The sequence below is a fragment of the Sapajus apella genome, unplaced genomic scaffold (genome assembly GCF_009761245.1).
Source record: "Sapajus apella isolate SASKATOON/1434 unplaced genomic scaffold, GSC_monkey_1.0 scaffold4, whole genome shotgun sequence".
Classification (NCBI taxonomy): Eukaryota; Metazoa; Chordata; class Mammalia; order Primates; family Cebidae; genus Sapajus; species Sapajus apella.
In genome coordinates, this window is record NW_022436944.1 from 34,728,018 (window position 1) to 34,753,505 (window position 25,488).

General features: G+C 36.6%; 1 protein-coding gene, 1 long non-coding RNA gene and 1 other non-coding gene across 5 annotated transcripts in view; all 3 read left to right on the forward strand.

Annotated features, from left to right (window-relative positions):
- The first annotated feature begins 1,721 nt into the window (after positions 1–1,721).
- MRPL3 (mitochondrial ribosomal protein L3) overlaps positions 1,722–25,488 on the forward strand; it is a 40,242-nt gene continuing 16,475 nt past the window's right edge. Inside the window, exons 1-6 of one of the 3 annotated variants that reach the window (XM_032266683.1) lie at positions 1,722–1,985; positions 3,034–3,218; positions 4,415–4,506; positions 6,402–6,500; positions 14,514–14,613; positions 16,927–16,987. In XM_032266683.1, coding sequence (XP_032122574.1) covers positions 1,894–1,985; positions 3,034–3,218; positions 4,415–4,506; positions 6,402–6,500; positions 14,514–14,613; positions 16,927–16,987 — 629 coding nt within the window. In that variant the 5' untranslated portion in view covers positions 1,722–1,893. Of the gene's footprint in view, positions 1,994–3,033; positions 3,219–4,414; positions 4,507–6,401; positions 6,501–14,513; positions 14,614–16,926; positions 16,988–25,488 lie in introns of all 3 variants that reach the window. The other 2 variants (XM_032266698.1, XM_032266690.1) reach the window with 2 other exon arrangements.
- On the forward strand, positions 20,556–24,676 carry LOC116542051. Its single transcript, XR_004265049.1, has 2 exons — positions 20,556–22,526; positions 22,675–24,676. It is a non-coding gene; the product is annotated as an uncharacterized LOC116542051 (long non-coding RNA).
- LOC116544965 lies at positions 24,537–24,673 on the forward strand. The gene has a single exon (XR_004266117.1). It is a non-coding gene; the product is annotated as a small nucleolar RNA SNORA58 (small nucleolar RNA).

Consider the following 25,488-nt stretch of genomic DNA (forward strand, 5'->3'; position numbering starts at 1 on the left):
TTCTTCTAACAGACCATACTGTAGACCACACCCACTGCTACAAAATGACTAACAGTTCCTTATTCTGAGTGATTGCTGCTTTCTTACAAACATCATGCCCACTCCCTCTCTGTTCTTCCTTTCTCTAGAAAAAAGATTATCAAGATGTCCAGTTGCTGAACTGTCCTTTCTTCTTGACAGCATCCATTCCAAAACAAGTTCCTGCTTCTCTGATGCCACCTTAAAATCACTCAGCATTAAGTCCAAATTCCATTTTAAGCCCCTCCCAGGTCACTCTTTTGAAAACATCCTCAGACATATGCTGCCTCTTGCTGCATCAAACTGATTAAACTCAACTTCGTATGAGTTTACGTTTTCTCCTAGTAATCTTGGCTGATGGGCTTCCACAATACTAAGCAGATACTCTAGCACACTATATGCACAAAAAATGTTAGCTATTTGCAATAGTATGGAAATCTTCTTATTCTCAACTTCTTGCATGTAGCACACCTCAAAACATGTTTATTCAATGAAGAGCCATCCTTAAGTATCTGGGAAGCAAGGCAGCATGACTAGAATAAAGAGATGTCATTTTTCCCTCAAGGTCTAAAATGTTAATGAAAAGTGTCTAAGGTAACTATAACAGCAATGAATGGAATGATTGGACAAGCAAAGCAGAGACTTTTTAGCCCACTAAAGTCCAAGTAGTGGTCAGGAATTGACTATTGTCTGGACCTGTCAAGCCAGGATAGCCAGATCTCTAGTAAAAAGAGAGGGTTGAAATAGCTACACTTTTAAATTCTTATTTCCAAATTTCTACAAACACTAATCTGACAAATAAGGGAATTAGTAGAAGAATAAATGTCCTAGTCTCATACATGGTGATTAGGCTGGAACTGGAACCCAGGACAGGAGATTGTTTGTACGGAAGGTGTATTAGCTATCCATTGCTGCATCACAAATTATCCTAAAGTTTAATGACTCAAAAAAACATTAATCATTTATTTTTTCTAGCAATTTCTCCTGGTCAGGAATTCATGAATTGCCTGGCTGGGTGATTCAGGCTTCTTAACACCTTCATGAATTGCAGACATCTGAAAGGTTGCCTAGGGCTGGGAGATCCACTTCCTAGATAGCTCAGTCATGACTGCTAGTTGATTTCTCTTCATATGGTCCTCTCTGCAGAGCTGTTTGAGTGTCTGCAGGAAATGATGGCTAGTTTTCACCATAGGGATCAATACAAGGGACAAAATCTGAAGTAACAGTATGTTTTATGATCCAGCCCTGGAAGTCATACATCATTTCTATGGCTGTAGTCTATTGCTAATACATGCCAACCTTGTTTCAGAGCCAACTCTGCTCCTCTGCCAGATGTGTTGTTTTGGACCAGCACCTAAATTCCAAGTCCGTTTCTTCATTTATAATAGAAAAATAACTACTTCCTTTCAGGACCGTTTTTTATGATTAAGAAATACAGAATTATCAAATGTTGCTTAGCATAATGAGTTGCCCCACAACGGGCACTATTTAGAAGTGTTTTCATTTTCCTTATTGATCTCAGGAAGTCTGTCCTTATTCTTCTAAAATTTAAACTCTGAACATCCCTTTTTTTTTTTTAACCCTGGAGAGGCGAGTCAGTCGCTGCCCACCCTACGTACTCCAATTCAGATCTAAAGTAGGACTACAGTGGAAGCGGAACTCTAGTTTCCGGGGAGTGAGTCCAGTGCCCGGAGTTCATTGTAAGATGGACCGGAAGTGGGTCCGGAGGCTTTCTTTCCGTCGCAGAGGGCATTTGCTGGCTGCCATTGCGACGACTCCCGGGACTGCGTCCGCTGCGTCCGCGTGGCGGTGGTGTGTGGACGCCCTGAAAGCAAAGCGGCTGGGCGCCTGGAAGTCGTCCTCCTCGGCTAATCCATGCCGGGTTGGAGGCTGTTAACGCAGGTCGGCGCCCAAGTGTTGGGTCGAGTCAGGGACGGCCTGGGTGCTGCTCTAGGCCCGGGAAACAGGTAGGAAGGTGTGTGAGAGTCTCTACGTGCACAGCCGCGTCCTGGAGCAGTGGAATGGCCTGGTGCAGTTGGGCCTCCGTTGGGTGGAGGAGGAAGGGGCTCTGTTCAGACGTGGGACACCGAGGAATAAGGGCCGCTAATCTAAGGAAGCACGTTCTAAGGGATTTAAGTGGTGATTTTAAAAAAAAACGCTTATGAGCCAGCCACTAGCAGCAAATGCTATTAGTAGCAATTATATCTTCCAATTAGTGAGTGTTTGCTAGGCACTAAGCCCCCTGCTATGTGTATTAGATACCTTATCTCATGTAGCCTCACGTCTGCAAACTAAGGTTTACAGATAAAACTGAAGGTTAGAGAGGGGAGTTAATTCGCCCAAAGCTACTTAACTAATAAGTGGAATCTTGGGAGTCTAACCTAAATTTACCTAACTACAAAAGGAGCGTAGACTGCAGAAAGCTTTACTTCTGTTTTTACCCTTCATGCAAGAAGTAAATAAACCCCTTCTTCCTGACCTCCACCCACTAAGGTCTTTCTTGGTACGTTCACCTGTTCGTAGGTTATGCCTTTTTTGTATCTTTTAACTTTGCACACCCAGTTTCTTCACTTCTTTGAACGTAGGCCATGTCATTGCAGGGAGGAGGTGAGCTTACTATACAAGATCAGTATGCCACATTCTGCCACCTCCACTGAGTGTAAAACTATTAGGTACGTGTTCACATGGGTTAGTGGCTTCTCATTTCTATAGGTAGGACTGGGTTTTTCGGCAGAAGTGGAGGGGGGCATCTGTTTATCTGCGAGGAGAAAAGTTTTTTTCTCCAGGGTAACCGCTAACCGTTTAAATGTGAGCCTTATCAGAAGGAATGTTGGGAGTCGGGGGGCGGTGAGGGAGAGTTTGGAGGGATGGAAAAAAGGTGTGCAGAATCCAAGCCCTTTCCTAAGGCCCTGACTACACTTCCCAATTTGTGACTTCTCTTTTCTGTATTAAATGGAGGAAGCTTTTAAATTGTGGTTTGGTTATTTTTTTTTTTTTTCTTTTTCCTTTTTATAGAACACAAATCTGGCTTTTTGTTAGAAGTCTGCATGGAAAGAGTGTTACTTGGTGGGATGAGCATCTTTCTGAAGAAAATGTCCCATTCATTAAGCAGTTGGTCTCTGATGAAGATAAAGCCCAGTTAGCAAGTAAACTATGTCCTCTGAAAGATGAACCATGGCCTATACATCCTTGGGAACCAGGTGAATATTTTGTATTTGATGAGCTCTCATTTCCTAACTATTGTGTGGCTGGACACATTTAAAATCTAGTAACTGCTTTATAAATTTATCATTTTTTGAATTTATTTTTCATGTGCTATGTCTGTTTTATTGTGGTTTGTTTTTGCAAGTTTATTTCCAACTTCCTAGTCTAGTTTTAGTGAATGTCTGGTAATTAATAAAGACCTCCTTGAGAAGCTGTTTTATAGGTGAAAGGAGAATCATTCTGCATACATTCTCTTGTTTACCTCAGCTAAAAAGAATATAAGTCAGGAAAGAAAGGCTGGAAGAGTATGATGTAAATTGTAATGCATTCCCCGTCTCTACTAAAATATAAAAAATTAGCTGGATGTGATGGCGCACGTCTGTAGTCCCAGCTACTCGGGAAGCTGAGGCAGGAGAATTGCTTGAACTTGGGAGGCGGAGGTTGCAATGAGCGGAGATCGCGCCACTGCACTCCAGCCTGGTGCCTTGCGACAGAACAAGACTGTCTCAAAAAAAAAATTGTAATACATTGCTTGGATGTTCAGTTGGGATGCTCTAGCACTGTAGTTTGGGCAAGCATAACCCCTGAATCCGCTCTTTGTGTCCAGTAGGTCGCTAAATCCATGTGTGGCCAGACCCAGAAGAATAAGGCCTTTTCTACTGAGTGTGTGGTCCCTGGTTAGGGTTTATTGTGGCAGTTGAATTGGATACTTAACAAAACTTCTTGGGCAACTTTACCAATTTATGCAAGAAATCTAAATGTCTTGTTGTAGACTGACATTTTAGCAATATATGACCAGTTGTGGCATCTCTATAGCCTCAGCTGTCTTCTTAGAGTTTGAGTGGTAGATGTTTTCCAATGAATAAAGTTGGGTAAGAATTGATATTAGGAAAGCAAAGTGATGAATTTATCATGCCCTGTATGAATGCCATTATTTCTAACTTATCTATTTTCTTTATTTCATACATTTATATTTGTTCATTTTACAAATATTTGTTGAGTACCAGTGTCATGCCAGGCTTGGCTGAAGGCACATCTGTAAAGAACAGTCCTATTTTACTCTGTGAATATATTAGCGTATTTCTTACATGCCTGCTCTTCATAGTGAAACCTGTTTTAGGAAAAACGATTTCATCATGTTAGCAAATGTTGAAAAAGCTTTTGTTTACATTGCTTTGGTTTTAATTGCCAGGTTCTTTTAGAGTTGGCCTTGTTGCCGTGAAGCTGGGCATGATGCCTTTGTGGACTAAGGATGGTCAGAGGCATGTGGTCACCTTACTTCAGGTAAGAAAGAAATAGAAGACATAAGGGATATCTGTGTGTTCCAAGATCTGTTTGTGTAAACCTAAACAAGTATTTGTATCCTGAAACATGGAACTGTATGGTGAAGAAAGGGGTAATGTTGAACATAAATAGTATTATAGAACTTATGATGACTTTAGGAATGTTCTGACCCTTGCCTGAGTAATGACCTTCTGATACTGGTGTTGGGATAACTGGAGCAATGAATTTTTTGTTTTTTTTTTGTTTTTTAAGTATAACCAACTTTTTACAGATCCACTTGTTTACTTCATAGTAGGAAAAAATCTCACTCCCATTTTATTTTATTTTATGGAGTTCTTTCAACTCCAAATTACAGTTTTGATCTTTTTGCTAAAAGAATATAATACTCTTGTCTGGTGAAGCTGTATTTTGTTCACTAAAATAAGCTATAATATAACAGATAAGAATGTGAGTCCTGAGACCAGATTACCTGAGCTGCAGCCCTGATTTTGCCACTTGCTGGCTGTGTTCCTTAGAATACTGCGCCTCATCTGTAAAAGATACTCTATTCTGTAAAAGAAATAATTATGACCTACCTCAAAAGGTTGTTGTATAGATTGCACAAGATGATAAATGTCAAGCCCTTGAAACAATGTTAAGTGTCCACTAAATATTGGCTAATATTGTCTTTATTATTGTGGTGGTTATTGTTGTTGTAGAAAGATCACTGATAAGAGATTGTCACTTCCCAAATCACTTTGAACAACTCAGTTGATCCTTGGAGCTTAGTCTTAGGCAAGTAATGATACAGGTGATGATTCTTAAAGTAAGAGCTCATGCACCTAAGTGCTTTGGAGTGCTGATAAGGCACAAAGAATCTGTAGACCCTTTGCAAGTTATTGTTGGCTCTCAATGATCAAGTATGAGACAATAGTTTTGTGAACTCTGAAGAAACTGGGGGTGCTTTCAGGAATGGCTGGTGAGATTGTAAATTGTTACAAAACCATTTTGGAAAACACTTTAGCATTATGTGGCAAAATTGAGACAGGTAAGCTTTGTAGTCTAGCAGTTCCACTCCCAAAGTATTACTAGAAAACTTGAACAGTAGCATCACGCTTAATCCCAACAAACTGGAAATAACCCAAGTGTCTGTACACAGTGGAACAGATAAACAAATCATGTTATATCACATAGTGGAATGCTGTACAACAATGAAAATGAACAGAATAGAGCTACACACAGTATAGATGAACCTTACAAATAGGTTGAATGAAGTAAGACATGGAAGAGTAGGTAAAATCTGATTCCATTTACATAAAGTTTAAAGCAGACAACTCTAAATTTATTATTAAGCAATACTTTCACATATAGTAATTATTAAAAAAAAAGTAAATGGTTACATAAATGTCAAGAGTTATTTCTAGGGCAGTGCTTCTCAAACTTTAGAGAACCTCAGAATCACTTAGAGGTCTTCTAAAACACAAAGATTCTGATTCATTAGGTCTGGATTGAGGCCTAAGAATCTGCATCTTTATTAGGGGATCCTAACACTGCTTGTCTAGTGACCATACTTTGAGAACTCCTGCTCTGGGATAAAAACATGAGTTGGTGATTGGGAAGAGACACACACAGGCTTTTGGGATTTTAATTCTTGAACTGAGTAGTGGTTACATGTACATTTTGTTTATACTCATTTTGTCATATATTTATGTTCTTTTCTGTATGTTGTATTTAATCATTTCGTTTAAAGGTTTATGTTTTTAAGATTGTGGTTGGTGTTAGAGGAAAGATGAGGTAAGTAACTGTAGGGAATTCCTGTTTGTCCTAAGGTCTCAATGTGGCTGGTTTGCAATGTTAAAATATATATTGGCACATGCTTTGTTTGTTTGTTTATTTATTTATTTATTTATTTTTAGGTACAAGACTGTCATGTCCTAAAATATACTTCAAAGGAAAACCATGATGGAAAAATGGCAGCCCTGTCTGTTGGAGGAAAAACCGTATCACGTTTTCGTGTAAGGATGTATTTTCATAGCTAGAATACTGCATTTTTCATTAGTTTCAAATCTGGATGAGTTTATGTTTTGAGATTGTTCCACAGCCACAAACTTGCATTTGTTTGTGAGGTAAATTGTGTATTTGGGGGAGGCAGTCTGGCCAAGCCATTTTGCCCAGGAGTCTGGGAGACTTTTGAGTTTGTTCTAGTACCTCTTCCTGTATCTGGAAGAGGTAATTTTACCTCTCAAAGCTGTAGTGTTTGTATATCTGTACAATGGGAATAAAAATACTACTTCCCTAATAGGTTTGTCACAAGGATTAAATTACGTTTTTCAGATGTGCCTGGAATATAATAGACACTCAATAGATTTGGTTATTTTGTTACTGTTTTATGTTTCATTTCACTTTCTTCCTACGGAAAATTGTCTTAATGCTTGACACAAAGAGCATGTGGAAATTAATTTTGTGTATTCTAGAAGGAGCTTTCAGTTTTTGGGAGAAAGCTGTGTAAGAACCCACATCAGATTTTTTAGTCAAGCATTTTTTTCCTAAGGAGAGTACCGAGTTTGTAGTTTTGAGTTTGGAAAAGCTGCCCATTGAGTATCCTGTATTGAATAACTAAAACCAGAAAATCTTTCTTTATATGTTGATGGTTTTCACTAAACATCTTTCAGTTTACTAGAACACGTTGCTTATGTTTTTCATTGTAAATGGTTTATGAAATGAACATGGCAGAAATTAGGATACAACCCATACTCTCTGACTGTCAAAACTATCAGGTTGTTATTGTGTGCCTACTGACTACTCTACTTTCTTATCATAGTTAAGTTTTATTGAACATTTATTACATGCCAGGTGCATAAGCATTAGACCTTTTTCATTTGTTACCTTATGAAAGTTTTCAGCCTCTGAGGCTAACACAGTTAACAAACTCATTCAAAGTCACCCGGTGGTAAGAAGAGGCAGAGTGACAGACTCCAGAGCCTTACTTAACTGCGTCTTGATATCTCCCACTGGGAGCTCATAGGCTAGTGAGGAAATAAACCAGCCATCCCAGTACAATACTGTAAATCCAAGGAGCACAGAACCGGAGATAGCCAGTTCTGCTAGGGAAAAGCCCAGGAGGTTTCACAAGAAGAACAGAAAGGAAAATGGGTGTTACAGGCATGCCAGAGAGAATGGCCTCTGCAAAAGCAGAGACAACATGCAAGAGCATGTGTGTTTGGGAAGAGAAGTGTGATGTGGCCACGTTTTAGTGTGCAGGCCTGGGCCAGTGGGGGTAGGGTCATGAAGCTGCAGCTATCAAGGTGGTGTGTGAAGGAGTTCAGATTTCATCTTGTAGACTTTGAGGAGCTTTCTAAATTCTTTAACTAGGTCAGTAAGTTGTTCAGATTGTTAAATTAATTAACTAAAATTTTAAAAATCTGGTAGGAGGGAAGGCTTTTTAGGAGATTGTTTTAAGAGACCAGGGGAGAGTTGATAAGAGCCTTTAGAAGAAGCAAGGCAGTTGCATTGAGAATGGAAGGTGCAGGGATTGGAAAGGAATGGGTGGGAGGATCCAGCTAGGTCAATGCCGATGCCATACCCTGGGATAGGAACAAGGAAAGGGAAGCTTTGGAGGACAGAGATGTTTGAGGTGTTCACAGGAAATTATAGTTTTATAAATGGTGAGAAATATTGATTGGTCAATGAGTGGTGGTGGAAGTCATTGGAATCTGTGACATGGTTTATTTTGTTTCGTGTTAGAGAAGTTAGCTATTTTGAATATTATGGTAGTATAGTCCATTTATTTTTCTTTAAAACTTTATAGTGATATCTATCCTGCCATTCTTGACAGTTTATTGACTAACAAACTTAGGTTTCAAATAACTTCCTAGTAATTGTAAAGTACAATGAGATAGTTATGGGAACTTTAAAAAAAAATCAAGTGTTTGACTTTTTAAAAATGTGTTAATATGTACCAGCCTTCATATGAATGATTCTTTGGTTTGATAGATGCCACTGTTTTCTAATTGATTGTACTTCTGTGTTTTTGTAATGACTAGCGTCATCATCTTCATTTTCATTACCAGCTTTGTAAATGGTTGACATCATTACCTTGATATTTCTAAATCAGGCATGCTAGGGTAATCCATTCCCAGCAGGTCTGTAAAGATTGCTCCCTCTGAAATATGAGGTGGTGAGAAAACGAGTGATGTGGGATCAGAGGAGTTAAGTTCTAATCCTGATTTCTACCTTTAAATCCCCTTTACTCACCTTTTGAACATCTATTTTCTTACTCATAAAAAAAGAGAATAGGACTTGATGGTCTCTAAATTATCTTTCAGCTCTGAAAGTCTCACATTGGTACTCTGAAGATTTTAATTCTCAAGAACAACTCTGGGGGAAAAAAGTACATGGGAGCTCAGTTTACTGTATTTTACTTAGTGATGAAGATGTGTTATAATCAAAATTTTATGAAAATACTTAAAGTATTACTATAACTTAGTAATAATTTAAAAATTATAGAAATGTTAGGTACTGCATTTTCATGTTTGAAGCTGTTCATACATTTTCTCTTTAGCTTATGATAGCTTTATTCTCTTCAGTGGTTATATAGCACAGCAGGGTGATTTGGATGTTGTGTTCTAATGTTGCAGTGGATTTTGACCCACTTAATTTACATAAATTTCACTTCTCTAGCATAGAAAGTACTGCAAAGGCCCTTCTTGTGTGATTTCTTCAAGATATAAAATTTCTGCGTCCAGATAACATTTATTACAATATCAAGAAAAAGCCTTGTCTATAAACTGACCTTTATTCAGAATGAAATGTGAAAATAAAGCTTTACTTTGTAAGTAAAGCATTTTTGTTTGAAAATGAAAAAGATTTTTGAAACTAAAAGTATACAGACTTCCATATTATAGCTCTTAGAGAAAATGCAAATAGATTGATTATAGAGGATTTTTTAAAAAATGAAGACCTATGAATATAAAATTTCATATATCAACATTTGGAGATAATCAGTTTTTTTATGATAGCATTAGAGCCTTTTTTTTTTTTTTTTAATCCGTAAAGAATTTATGCCTCCAAGAGATTAGACTACGTTGCCTTTTTTATTTTGTACCTTATTATAAATAGAAACTGATGTGGTACATAGTGTTTTCGAATGAGTAAGTCAAGTGGCCCTAAACATTGATTAAATCAATTCGTCTTAGGAGCAGAGGCATTTTCATTGTGGTAAGGATAATTGCAGAGAACTTTGAAGTGGGGGAAAAGAATGCAACCTCATAGATGGGATTATCCAAGTGTGACAATACTGTCAGTCTTTTAAATTGCCTTTTGAAATCATTTACGTATTTAGAAGCTTGAAAAAGAAAAAAAAAGTCTTTTGCACTGCCTCTGGCTTTAACTCTGCTTGAGCATTTGGTTTTCCTCCTGACTGAGACCTAATTAGTTTTATAATATTTTGATTTTAAAAGAAAAAAGTACTATTAGTGAAATTGGATGATAATTAAGAAGTATATTTCACCTTGGTTCTATTTATGGTTTAGTCTAAAAAGTTACTTAGGTTGAGATGTTTATATAGTCTGTTTTGTATTACTAAAAAAGTAAAGGATTTTTCTCAGAAGCCTCCAGATATGCTTAAACTTGGCATTAACAAAATAATAATATGCTTTTAAAATCATGTGGAATATGTGAATGTCAAAAATAAACTTGAAGTCTATTCAAAAATTTAATAAATCTGAATTTGATACATCAGGAAAATAATTTCAAGGATCCATACTGTTAAATGAAAATTTTGTGTTTGCTGTTGTTGCAGAAGTGAGTGTGATTGAAGATGAAAAGCAGGGGACTTGGTAATAGTGGTGTTGGGTGTTAGTGTTAGATTTCAGCATGTGGGAAGTAAAACCATAGAGAATGATTGGAATGAATTTGTGTTATCATTCTGGTGGAGGAAAAGTTAGCTTCTTGGGAGAACTCTATGATGTGTAAAATAGTCTTCAGTGGACATCAAAGTAGAGCTTCTTGGCATTTGTTGTATGGCTCCACTGGAGAGCTCCAGGAAGATTCTTATGAAGTTGTAGACTGATACAAAAATTAAAGTTCTGTGCTTATAGTCCAATGCCACCCAATTTCTTGTCACCTATAGGCAACTGAGTAAGTTATAAAGGGGTACTAATGGTTTACATTTTAAACTGAGCAAGTAAGTAAAGTTTACTGAATATTCACATGTTCTACAAACAAGTCTGACCATGCAAGCACTCCATTGGAATTTGAGGGGAGGACAGTTTGTTATTATCAGTGTCACCTTGAGTTAGTTAGGGTTGTTCAGTTGTTGCTATTCTTGCTTTAAAATTATGAGTAGCTGTTGTTTTATAATAGTTTAGCTTCTTGCCGATTTGTTCATCCTCAGAGGAAGTCATGATACATATTTTAGGCCTATAATTTTGCAGTAACTAGACCTGAAGATAGAGACCACAAACAGTAATATCGTGTTCCCAGAACTGATGCAGCAAAATAGAAGAGTGGGACGAGTTAGACAAACTTTATACCCAGATGGATGCCTGTCCTTTATCTTCTTTCTTTCTTTTTTTTTTTTTTTTTAACCGTTCGTCTCTGCTACTGTGCTTAGCTATAAAGCTAGAGACACAGATGAATACAAAACAGCCTCTACTATCCAGGTGCTCACAGGTCAGCATGCTGACCAACATGTGAGTAGATAAGTATTTGTGATATGGACAATAATTGAGATATATTCAGTGTCTAGTGTTGTTATAGACAAAGGAGCAATGTGCTCTGGTAAGGCTGCTCAGAGAGGGGTCTGGATAGGAAATATAACTGAATTTAGTACCAAAGACGTGTTTATATTTCCCAATGTGGAGAGTGCCTCTTTCACCAGAATAAAACCAACACAGGTATATCTACCTACTGTTCTGTCTTCCTCAACTTTGAAGCTTTGGAGATGCAGGGTAGGGAGGAAATCACAGCTGAAGAGAGCGGTGCAGATAGATACAGGTAAGCATACATAGAGTACCGTAGCCACTGGGGGCCTGCAGTTTCTTTATGGTTAGACAGCTGAGAGAGAAGGAAGAGCAGGAAAATAGATATACCTATGTTAGTTACATTGTGATGAAAGAGGCACTCTTCACATCAGGAAAATATAAAGGGATATAACTTTTTTGTCAAGTCCTATAGCAATCTATATATATCAAGTCGTAAGAGTTAAGATGGAGGGAAGACACAGGAATTATAATAAGATGTCCATAGGTTTTGTTTTTAATGATGCTGGTTGTAGTGACATTTACAATAGCAGGGGTGGAGAGCAGACAGCAGGATCTACCCGGAGCTGGGGATATAGCAGCAACTAAAGCAAGTCTTTGCTTTCAGGAAGCTTACATTTGGGTACGTTTGGGGGTGAAATGGGGAGGCTGTTGCATAGAACAGGAGTCCCCAACCCCTGGGCTGCAGACTGCTTTGTGGCCTGTTAGGAACAGGAGACTGCACAGCAGGAAGTGAACGGCAGATGAGTGAGCATTCATTAATACCTGAGCTCTACCTCCTGTCAGATCAGTGGCAGCGTTAGATTCTCATGGGACCGTGAGCCCTCCTGTGAACTGTGCATGCAAGGGATCTAGGTTGCATGCTCTTTATGAGACTCTAATGCCTGATAATCTGAGGTGGAACAGTTTCATTCTGAAACTACTTTTCTTGCTGTCTCCACTGGTCTGTGGATAAATTGTCTTCCATGAAACCAGTCCCTGGTACCAAAAAGGTTGGGCACTGCTGTCATTGAAGACATAGAAACAGTAAAAAATGTCTATCATGACACATGGAGATAAATGCCTTGGAGAGTAGTGCTAAAAATGTAAAGGACTTTTCTCAGAAGTTTCCTGGCATGCTTAAAAAACTGATATTAATAATATGCTTTAATAAAATAATAAGTCTGAGGGGATAAGTGACAAAAAATGGTGCTATTTCAGATTGAGTAATTAGATAAGGTAAGTTGATATTTTGATGGATACCTGAATACGTTTGGGAGCTAGTCATGCAAAAACACGGCAGAAAAGCATTCTAGGCAGAGGCAATAGGATGTGCAAAGGTCTTGAGGCTGGTGTTTGATATGTTTTTGGGCCAATAAGGGAGTGCATTTTTTCTAAAGCAGGGTGATTCAGGAGTAGAGTAAAAGATGAGGTCAGATTGTGTAGAACCTTTTAAATCATGGTAAGGACTTAGGACTTGATTCTGCAAGAGGTAGAAGCCACTGTATAAATATGATACCACTCAGGTTTTAAAATGATAATGCCAGCCTGTGAATTGAGAACAGTCTAGAGAGTCAGGAGTTTGGAAGTTTGGAGACCAGTTAGGAGGCTGTTTAAATAATCCAGGTGGAAGACAGTGGATGAGGGTTGACATTGGGTGGGATGGTAAGTGGTTGGTGTGGACTGTATTTTTAAATAATCTGGAGGAATTGCTGACGAATGGGACGTGGAATGTGAAGAAGAAAAGAATCAAGGGTGACTACAAAATTTTTGTCCTAAACAGAAGCATTATGGAGTTGCCTTTTTTATTGAAATTTGGAAGGCCAGGGAAGGGCAGGCTTGGTGAAGGGAGTTGAGTTCAGTTTTAGACACGTTAAGCTTAAGTTTCTATATGACATTGAAGTGGAGATAATGACTTGGCAGTTGGACATATGAATTATAGTTCAAAGTAGAATTTGGAATTGAAGTTAGAAATGTGGGGATATTCACATATGTGAGAACTGAGAGAGTGGTAACTGGAAGCCAAGAGAAAGCCTTACATAGAGATAGTGGGTGACCTGTGTTATAAGCATTGCTGTTAGATTCAGTAAAGTGAGTATCAACCAGTGTGGTTGACCATGTGGAGATCCTTGGTGGATGACAAGCACTTTCCATTGAGTGCTAGGGGCTGAAAGCGCCTGATTAAACTGGGTTCACAGAATGGGAGGAGAGAGTAGATTCATCAAGCCTTTCAAGGAGCTTTGCTGTAAGGGGGAGCAGAAAAATTAGCTAAAGAATATATGGTCAAGAAAAAGTTTGTTTTAATATGTGAATTATTGTGACATGTTTATATAGTGATAGGAAAGTTCCAATAGAAAGGGGGAAAATGAAAATTTCTTTAGAAGAGAGTGGGGACAGTTTCAGGAGGAAACCATTGAATAGGTGAGAAGGGAAGGAAATTAGTGTTTTTAATAAAAGTATGTATAGTTCATCTAGCAGCATGATTTCCAACCCCATTTTGACATAGAAATCATGTCAGGTGCTTGAAAATTAGCAATGCCTGGACCCCACACCAGACAGTGAAGTTACAAACTCTAAGCAGAGTGCCCTTGGCATTGGCATTTTCTAAAATCTCTTCATGTGCATCTCGTGTAACCTAGAGTAGGGTGGGAGGATAAGGGTATTAATATATGAGTGCTGGTATAGACAGTTTGATTTGGTAAAAGCATGGGGAAGTTCTCTTAATCTTTCACTTGATGAACTCAAAGGAGGAAGAGGAAACGGCTGAAGATTTTAGAAAAGGATGTGACATAGTTTCCTTAGAGAATGTGAAAATGATTTAACCAGAGATATGTAGATTGGCCAGGCCACATTAGAGATTCTGAAGTTTGTGGACATAACATTTAAATATAACATACCATATTTTCTTCCAGTTGAGAATAAGTGCAGAATAGGTAGAGTTGATTTTTCAGGGTTGAGGTTCTTGATACAGACAGTCTCCAGTCGGAATTTAAATATGAGCACAACTCTTTATTTTTCTGCAGAACAGAGGTCTTTCCTAGGGTACTATATTTGAACACTGTGTACATGGTTGGAATCTAAGTAGTAAGATTATTCACGGAGATGTAATAACATAGCTATAAATCTCACCTACCTTAAACAAGGGGAATTGGGTGCCCTTTGTTCATTAGGGAATAAGGTATGCTTTGATTTATTTTCTGGGGTATTAATAACTTGGTTTAGATCTCTATGCATTCAATTCCACCTTTATTTTCAATGTGTTACTTATGTCTGCTGCTTTTCCTCTAGAAACCTACACACATACTGGAATTTTACCGAGAACTTGGATTGCCGCCAAAACAGAAAGTTAAAATCTTTCGTATAACAGAAAATGCTGCACTTAAACCAGGTAATCTGAGGTCAGGGAGAGGAGGGAGGTAAAAATACCCAAATATAAGATTGGTTTAATGTCAGCCCTTTCACTAAAGCAAAGTGTCAAACACTTGTTTTTAAATTAAAAAAAAAAACAAACCATATCTGATTTAATCACTAGGAGCAAACAAGTCTTTTTTTTTTTTTTTTAAAGTAGAAAAACCTGTAGAGAACTCTTTGCTTTCTGTGAAAGAGGGAGGAACACTTTGGTTTTTAATATAGAGAGAATTTAACATTTTAAAAAGCCACCTCAAAGAAATAGACCAGCTTTTAAAATTCAAAGATTACTGTTCACAGGCTGACATTCCTAAAAAAACAGCCAGGCTCTTGCTTAGATAGAAGAACTCAAGAAAATATAACAACAGAAGGGACCAACCATAACACCCTATTGTAAAGATTCTTACTTAAAAATTCCAAGGTATTTTGCCTAATCCAAGGAATGCCAAAGAGTAAAGATTTGTCCTATGATTACATTAGCTCACGTGGTTAGCAAAATACAACATTTTGATGTCTGAACTTCAGAAAAGCTCCCTGATCTCTGAACTTGAGTTCTGACAAGAAGATAGTAGTAGAATGCTGTTTTAAGATATGGTATTTAATATCTGAACTGAACTGCTTGAAGTAAAGTATAGTTGCAGTAAGCTCTTATTGGTGTGACAGAGGATCAGCCTTGATATAAGGTAGAATTAAAAGTATTCTTTGAGGTTAAGGTTTTGCAATTTTAAGGCAAAGTAAAGGGAATTAAACAAATATAAAAATTAGTAGAGGAACTTAATTCATTGTATATTAGAATAGTTTATAGTGGGAATACTTTAAATATAAAGAGACAATTCTAAAATATTGGGTTGTATAGACAGTTCTGAAGCACTTTTTAATATTCTTGTTGGTATTAGCACATCTAACTTTCTTAAACTCTTTATGTTTATCATAAAGATAAAATTAAGCCCACATTAACTTTTGCTGTAGCTCGATTCATATAAAATTCTTTTTGTGAGTCAGAAATCAGCAATTCAGCCTCATAAAAGGTCACTTTTAATTTCTTTTTTAAAAATTAATACTATTTTTGATTGACAAATCATAATTATATATTCATATGGGGTAATAGTGTGTGATGTTTTGATAATATGTAGATAATGTGGATTGATTAAGTCTCTATATTCATTCAAGGTTTTTCTCTGCCTATATAAATCCAGGTTGGGTCCTAAATTAAAGGAGGTTCCCCCCTGAAATCCTACAGCCCTTTATTGCTTATACTAAATAAACTATAACTATAATCAAATTTCAGTTACATTCTCTACTACAGTGATTTCTGTCGTTTTAAAAAGTAGTGTATCTTATTTAAAGATGTTAATGTTTATTCTTCAAGATAACATATTTCTCGCTGTCGGGGGCCATGTCTTACATTCTTGAATTTGTAGCTGCACGTATTTGTAAGTGTCCTATAAATGTTTGCTAATTAATTGCCAAATAGTTCTCATAAATGTTAGTTTCAAGTTTATGTAAACAATCTTATGAAGGACTTTGATTTATCACAAAATTTAAATAATATCTCCCAAGTACATTTAAGGTAAGACTTTATTTGCATACAACTAGTTTTGTAAATGTTTCTATATACAATTAAAAGAGTATAAAGGCAATTTTTTATTCTAAATATCTAGGTGTGAACTGGAGGACTATATTTTACTGGTACAATGACTAAGTAGTTCACCCAAAATCTGATATGTAGAGGTTTTATATAGATGCCATACATACCATGATCATTACCCAGCATATGAGGGACTTGGGTACAAGTAATTGTTTCCTGTTTCTCCAATGGGTACAAGATATTTCATCAAGCCCCAACATGTTTTAGTTGTTTTTGTTTTCCCTATGTGAAAACAAGACATAGGTCTTAATTCAGTATACTGTTATTCAGCAAAACAACCAAGAATCATCAGATTTCTGTGTTTAACAGCAAGAACATTGTGCTGTCATGGGAATCACTCATTTCGAGATAGCACCACTTTAGGTCTCTGTGAAGGCACCAGTCTGTCAGTCAGGTATGGTCTGGTGCCTTCAACCTAGCACTGTGTGCCTTGTCCTGGGCCATACTGCTCTGACCCATCCATCGTCAATCAAAAGACGTTTGTTGAATAATTTCATTTTTTGGATGTTTCTAATTGCAGAAGAGAACATCTTAACCGTTTTTGAAATCAGATAGCTAGAAGCCTTCCTGAATATAGTTTATGTTGAATAAAGTTGTTTCTGTGCTGTGAAATTTCATATTGATTGTTCATTTTCTTTTCATAAGGCACTCCTCTCTATGCTGCTCATTTTCGTCCTGGACAGTATGTGGACGTCACAGCCAAAACGTAGGTCCTCATAGCAAGTTATCTTTTCCTTTTGTTTTCCTCTATTAAGAGAGAACAGAGTAAGTGAAAGAAGTACAGTCTTTCAAGTCAGTGAATAACAGATAAATATACTTCTCATTCTTAATTCAGCTCTTTAATGCCACCTACCATACTGGATTTTAAATTGTGCCAAATTACTTGTATTTAAAGAGTTCACATCAGGTTATAGCTTTTAAATTGAGATATATCCTTCTTGAAATAGGGCCAAAGGAAAGGTCACATTATTCAGATTCTTCAGAAGTTGGACCTAATTCTGTTTTGAATACCAAAGACAACATACAGTTTGGTGAAAAATGCGTTAGCAATACTGATTAAGTTCTTTTGAGATTATTGTGTAGTCTAGTTATTGGTTGTTCTTTCTAATTCTAGGTAACAGTTAAATTATAAACATAGTATTTGTGACAGTGGCTGTTGTGTTTAAGGTTTCCCCAAAGTAACGCTAAAGGTTTTTGTAATTCTAAAAAGCCTATCAGAAGTTGGAATAAGAAATAATGTCATACCCTACTTCTCTTCAGTAGCATGACGTGATTTCTCAGTACTGTGTAAATGAGACTTCTCCCATAAAAACTTTTAACACTTAAGGGTTTAATCTGGTAGAAGCAACATTGAGTTGTCACTTTATCAGAATTGCTGACTTGGGGGATTTTAAGACTGGGTAGCGCTATTTTGGTACTGTAGCTTTTTCATACCTCACCATTTGTGTCAAATGGCCTAGGTCAGTTCAGTACTGGCTATGTAATATCTAGAAAACATTTACATCTTAAAGAAGTCATTTTTCAAATATTTGTTTAGGTAACCTCTCTGTAGAATGAAATAGCCAGGCTCTTGTTATGTAGAAACTGTTCAGTATAGATTATTGGAATCCATTGGACCTAGGCTAAACAAAACTCCAAATATCAGCTGTTGTTCATTTATCTTGTTTCTTCTACATAAATGATAATTTCATTTCCCTTGATGCTTCAGTTTTCTGCTTTTTGTTGCATGATAATGCTGCAGGGATTATTCTGACTGGGATCCTCTGACAAATAAGCCGTTGTTTACAGGTGCTCTGGGATAGGTTTATAATCACAGAGATTGAGCCAGAGCAGCTTTTATCAAAAGAAACTGGGTGAGTGCTAGGATCACTTTTCTTCACACAGTTAAGATGCATTCTTCCTAGTTTCAAACATAGGCCATTGCAAAAGCTGCTAGCTGCTTTAATAACCTTCATTTCGCTGTTTTGAAATGAAATGTGGGATAGACTGGTAGTAAGGTGGGTCTTCTTTTTAGAAAGATTGTAAACCTATCCCCCTTTTTTTTTCCTGCTTCCTGATTATTGTGTACTCGTTCCTAGTTACAAGAACCCCCGAAATCACTGGTTCCTTGGTAACTCTGTTTTGCTTTCCTTTGGCAAGAACTCAAAATATTGGAGCTTAAAAGCTTTGATTTGGTTAGTTGGGGAAGTATGTGTGTTGGAAATCAGGTTATTTTGTTACTTTTTGAATTATTACATATAAAATACCACATAGTAATTTTGTTAATTTAAACACAGTTAATGTGTGAATTCCGTTATGTATTTTATACAAAAAATGGAATATTCTAAGAATCCATGCAAAGTCAGAAACCTTTATTAACATTTTCCTTGTGGCCGGACTTGTGACTAACTTGGATTAGAGCCTAGCTTTTCAAATGCCTATCTAGCTTCAGTAAATACTTTCATCTCATAATGCTTCTGTTTGGTTTCCTTGGCTTCTTAAAAGCGATTTTTAAAACTTCAGCTACCTTCTTGTAAGTGTAAAGTAAAAGAAGAAAACTTGTTTTTTGGTTTTTTGTAAGATCATTTTCATAGAAAACAAGATTGTATAAAGCCAGGCACCAGCTTTAGGATTAAGTAGTTTATAAGAGTTGGGGGAATAACTAGCCCTGGGATTTAAATTAGTGACCATCAGCTCTGGAGAAGTGAGGACCTCCATTTGAGAAGATCACCACTATTATTATATGGGCTACTATACAGTATTCTGTTTAACTTTTACTGTATTAACAGTGGGACAGAGTTTACCTTACATGTGTATGCATACCTTCATGTGGTATTTACAACTTACATGAGAACGAATTGGACTTTATTTGACCTTTTACTAAATGTTACCGATAACTAACTATGGCTCTTGTAGCTGACATGTTATTATTGCTGTAAGGTACTTTTAAATGCTTGTAGATTTATAGGATTCGTTGCCCTTCTCATCTGGAGCTGTTTTGAATTTCCTCCAAGTGCCGCATTGTATTTCCAGCTGCATATAGTCCCAGTTGATGCTGCCTCTTCTCTCTGCCACTGACTTCCCTGTGTTGTCATATGTGCATACATGTTCACATACATGTGCATGCATTTGTTTAACTTTTTTTTTTCCTTTTTAAACTCTTCTATCTTCTTTCCTTGATGCATTTTGGAACTCTGGGGCTCTATCTTCTGGATATTAATCCTGTTAGAAATGTGAACACTAGGGGAAAAATATGTGCAATGACATGGTTAAGGGGGTGATGAAAGGACATGGTTTTACAGGCTGGAGCAGTGGTTCTCATGCTTGAGTGGGCTTTATATTCTCCTGAAGGGTTAGTTGAGCACAGATTGGTGGGCCCCACCCATGGAGCTTCTGATTCTGTAGGTGTGGGGTTAATGCCTGAGAATTTGCATTTCTACCAAGTTTCCACATGATATAGATCCTGCTGGTCCAGAAACACACATTGAGAACCACTGGACTGGAAAATAGAAGGTCATCAGTTAAACCACTTTTTCTCCTCACTCCTCTACCTAGCACAGAATTCAGAATGCCTTTCTTTCCTTAACTCTGGTCAAATTATAACATACAAACATCTGTTTAAAAGCAAACAAATATAATGTAATTAAAACAACATTGCCAATAAAAGTAGGCCTATTTATTACATTTTAGTTGGTATAAAACTGAAAACTAGTCTGTTTAGTAATTGACTTTGTTATCTTTTCATTAGAAAAGAAAAAAATCTCGGTCTCTTAATTTCGTATTTTTCTTATGTTGTAATAATTTTATATTTTTAGTACTAGATTTCAATGTTTTTTTACCTTATACCTTTAGCTTTAATTGCTGAGTTAAATGTGCTTTAGAAATAACTAAGAAAATTTTTAAAAGGAACAAACATTGTCTACATTTCAAGAAAATAGTGTTAGTAGAACCTGTCTACCTCAGGAGTGAAATTGTCTGCAGACAATTTTTTAAAAAGTGACCTGTAATCAACAGTAACAGCTTCTCAAAGACATACAATTTTTTAAAAATTATTATTATACTTTAAGTTCTGGGGTACATGTGCAGAACATGTAGGTTTGTTACATAGGTATAAACATGCCATGGTGGTTTGCTGCATCCATCACCCTGTCATCTGCATTAGGTATTTCTACTAATGCTGTCCCTCCCTGCCCCCCTCCCCCGTTGTCCCTCTCCAGCGCCCCACCCCCTGACAGGCCCCAGTATGTGATGTTCCTCTCCCTGTGTCCATGTGTTCTCATTGTTTAACACCCACTTACGAGTGAGAACATACTAAACAATTTTAAATGTTCCTTTTAAAATAAAATTGCAATAGGAGACTTGCTTACAGGAAAGATACATTGTGTTTACATATACTGATGTTTGCTATAATTCTCTAGATGAATAGGTAAATTTTCTAGTGCCATGTTAGTGTGTGAGATGAATATATAATTTACCAGAATTCATTTTAATTTTTACTCTTAATACCAGCAATAGTTTTTCATCAAAAGGATGGTAGAATACGAATTTCATTTAGATTGTATGGGAAATATTTTTACATCTGATGAATAAAACTGCCTAGCAGAACAATTTTACATAGTTTTATTGTAGTATCAATAGATAATTAAGCCCAGTCTTAAAAATATGGCAATTTATGTAATTCATTCCAAATAAAATCTTTAAACTAGCATGTATAATGATGTCTTTTGTCCTTACCCCTATCCTGGTACATTTTTAAAGTTTATGTTCTTGTTCTATAGTAGCAATTATATTCCATTATAACTTTTAATAGATGATGGTTTAGAGTCTTAACGTTTTCCCATTCTTTCAGTCTCAGTTTTGAAGAGGAAACAACTATAGATAATGTATAAATAGTAAGCTGAGGTATGACTATTGATTCTATCCTCAGCATAGGATGTTTAGCCCATTCTTTTTCTGTTGAATTCTAGTGGTGCTTATTATAACTTGTAAAAAAAAAAAAAAAAAAAGGAAGCAATGAGAAAAGAATAAAACAAAGAACAAAAAGAAAACTAAAGATGCATTCTGCTGTTTAGGGAGCAGTGTTAGGTATCTCTCTGAAAGGACTTGAAGGGCAGTGATGGTAATGATGCATTCATAATGACATGGAGAGACCCTTTCCTTCGAGATGTCTTGCTAAACTTTGAATTCATGACAGTGTATACCTAAAGTAATATTTCTTCTGGCTATCTGGAATTTATTTATTTACCTAAAATTTGAAGTCAGAAGATTTCAAGTACTTAAAATATTTTTTTCTTTCTGAAAGAAGGATACTTTAAAAATCTTGTCTACAAGTCTGGACTGATTAAAACAACTCGTTTTCAGGAATAATCTTACTACTTTAAAGTTGTTGGTGCCCTTTAAATTCTTGCTACCCTTTGGCCTCAAAACAGAAAGATAAATACTTGATAATGTTATCATTAGTAATAAAAATTAAGGGGAGTGGAATGGAGGAGATTAGGTATTGGAGCACCTTTACTAAGATTCAGTTAGTGTGGATTCCTTCATTAAAATACCAAAATGTGTAAAGCAGTATTGTTTCCTATCAAAGTCTTAAAGGTGTTCAAATGTCACGTGGGCTCTTAAAAGAGTAAAGACTCTGTGGGCTGTATGCCTAGCCCTATACGCTGTTCAGGGAAGAATGTCTACACACAGTCAGAAACTCTGCCCACGGGCTCATTGTTCTAACTGGTAGATGTTTATTGTAAACTCTGGAAGGAGAAGGTATGTGCTGCCTTCAGGATACAGTTGCTGTGCTGTCCTATACATTTTCAATTTTATTTCATTTTTAAAAAGTAACTTTATATACTAGATATTGAAGCAATATGTTTTTAATGTATTAGTGAAACAGCTTTCAAGATGAGTGATTAAATATAGACAGAAATAATCTTGTAAAAATTAATCCCTCTTAAATCAGTTTATCAAAATGGAGGCCTGATTGGGAGAGTGGTGTGTTGGTAGTTATATTTAGTTGTTTTTTTTGTGCTTTAAAAATTTTATTAGTGGTCATCTATAATTGCCTCCCTATTTACAAAGTAGCATCTTTTTACTCAATCTCAGCCAAATTAAGGCCTAATAAGAGACAGTCTAGGGTGGTGGCTAAAAGCATGGCCTTTCAGTAGCTCTGTGACCTAGAATTGTAAATGTACTTCATAGCCATGTTATAAAGATGGAATACAGTGCATAGAAAGCTCTTAGCTCAATGCCTGGCACATAATAAATGCTCAGGAGTGCCGGGCGCGGTGGCTCACGCCTGTAATCCTAGCACTTTGGGAGGCTGAGGGAGTGGATCACCTGAGGTCAGGAGTTCAAGACCAGCCTGGCCATCGTGGCCAATCTTTGTAAAATAAAAATAAAAAAAGTGTTAATGCTCGGGAGTATTGGCTGCTATCACTATTATTGATGTTGCTGCTTTGTAATTTGTTTAAATTTTAAAAAGAAAGATCCATGTTTTCCTGAATAGAAAAAGTGTCTTTCGAAATGAATAGAAGACATGACATTATTAGGAATTCAATTCTGGTGTTTTCTAATACATTAAGTTTTGCCGCCTTAATGTATTAGAAATCATATTTTATGTAACAAAGTAGTAGCTTTACAAACACTCTAGGTAATTTTAAGATCACATACTTTCTACTATATTTGGAATTTACAGAGTAATGAGAATGCCCTCAAAGTGGCTTCATGCCTCTCCGATTTGCTAAAATATTTTAATATTTTTCCTCTAATCTGTTTCTCAAGAGGCACTATGACCTGAGTTGAAAGCGTGACCAGATGCTTCCATTTACCAGTGGTTTGATTTTGGGCAAGTGGCTTAATTTGTAGGGATTTAGATTTCATTATTTTTAACCTGTAGGGTCTGAGGCTAAATGGTTTCTAAGGTTTCTTTCAATTCTAAAAATCTGTTTCCAAAAAATAATTCCTCAGTTTTCCAGGTGGCACAACTCACCCTTATCTGCTAATGAAGAAATAATACACAACAGTAGATTCATAGCTCATGGCAATATGGCTTTCTAGTCTATTGAAGAGTGTTATATGGCTGAAGACCTTCAGAAAATTTATGTCCTTTCATGATCTGCAGAATTGGTCATTTGTGTTTTCTTTTTTGAGAAGAACAGAGTGTGCCCAGGACAGCAAATTTGGCGTTCTGGGTTTATTTAGTGCATTTGGGAAATTGAAGAAATCACTGCACATTTGGCTCTTTGTGCTATTGAATGAGCTAGATTTGATGTCAGAAAAGCCATAAGCAGCGCAGTCCTTGCACTCTTGTTGATAAACATGTCCCCAGATATTGATGAGAGGTTTATGATTTTTAGACAGAAATCATATACCTGCATTTCAGGTCATGCTGTCACAAATTCATCCTAAAGAGTTATAGATCTACTGATACTCCATGCCACCTTCTAAACTATATGTGAATGGAACACAAAGCAACTGGAAAATTCCACCATGACTGACTTGAGGGCTCAGCAGCTATTCATCACTGATCAAGTAGGTTTAGACAGCAACACTGAATTGGGTAAAAATTGACTCCCAGACTTCACAGGGATCTTCAGTAGAGATACTGTGTGGAAATGCAAGTAAGTAGGTAACATCTGGGTGAGTTTGCTGAAATGAGGAGAAACCTATAGCAAAAGAGTAAAATGTTTGTGCCATATTAGTTTATCATGAGTTAAAAGCCAATCCTAAGGGAGACTGTCAACTAGCTAATAAGCCTTTTATATACATGTAATATATTTTGGCAAAAAATGTTCTTTTTTGCTTATTGGAAATTTTTGTTTGTTTAAAACTAAGAGCATTTGGATATTTTGAATCTAAAGCATAGTAAAGTGATTATTATATCCTACCAGATACTCTTTTGATGTTGATATAGATACTTTGCTTTTATATTCAGTAATATTTTATCACAGTTAAAAGATTTCATCATAACTCTAGTGTGTTTTAGTGATTCAGCTCAGCTCAGTCTTGATTTTAGCTAGAAACCCAGGTGAATCTCCATTTTCCTGTTTTCAGATGTAATGTTTAACCATAACAGAAGCTGATTTTTAAACCAGTAACTTCTTCACCTTCCCATCCCCACTTCTTTTTATTAAATTTTAAAGATGTAACCTGGTTTTGTTGTATACTTAAGTCAGGAGTCCTTTCTCCATTCTGTACACAGTTACTGGTTTTTTGAGTGATGTATATACAAGTCGATTAAACTTCTTACAGCATAAAGAGAGAAAGTTAAAACTTAATTTGGAGGGCATACTCGTAGACCTTGCCTGACTGTGCTCATGGCCAGGCAGGGGGGACAGTGTATGCAAGAATAATTTGGAGTTCCTGCCAGCTCTAACCAGCTTCATCAGTGGCTGGATAAATTGCAGGACTCTTAACATATCCCTGAAGAAAAAAAAAAAAAAGAAAACTTAATTTGGAAATGGTTCTAATGGAAAAACCTCTACTTAGAGTATGGATTTCGATTTTTTTTTTTTTTAAATAAAAAATATTTTGGGCTGGGCATAGTGGCTTATACCTATAATCCAAGCACTTTGGGAGGCCACAGTGGACAGATCGCTTGAGGCCAGGAGTTTGAAACCAGCCTGACCAACATAGCGAAACTTTGTCTCTATTAAAAAGACAAAAAAATTAGTCAAGCGTGGTAGCAGGTGCTGTTTGGGAGGATAAGGCATGAGAATTGCTTGAACCTGGGAAGAGTGGTTGCAGTGAGCCAAGATCACACTACTGCACTCCAGCCTGGTCAATAGAGTGAGAATTTGTTTCAAAAAAAAAAAAAAAAAAAATTTTTTTTTACAGGTGAGGCAACTTGATAATAAAAACTTTTTTTTTTTTTTTTATGGCAATAATGGAAAGATAGACAATGTCGTAGGAAGGGTGTTTGAGGCAGAAGGAACAAAATGAACAAAGGCATGGAAGGATGGCTTATATAGGGACTCATGGAATAATGTGCTATGACTAGGAGTTTTCAGTGTTTGGAAGTCAGGTTGGATCCAGTTATTTTTTAAAAAGCATGTATTAAAGCTAAAAATATTACTGGGGAACCACCTAAGTTTGTGGTTTAGTTTGTTTGCTTGTTTTTTTTTTTTTAAAGCAGAACAAATTTTATGTGATTTAGATTATCATCTTAGGAATTTTGCTCTAGTGGCTGTGAAGGATAACTTGAAGGAGGAGTAATAGTTGGTTTCTTTCTGAAAC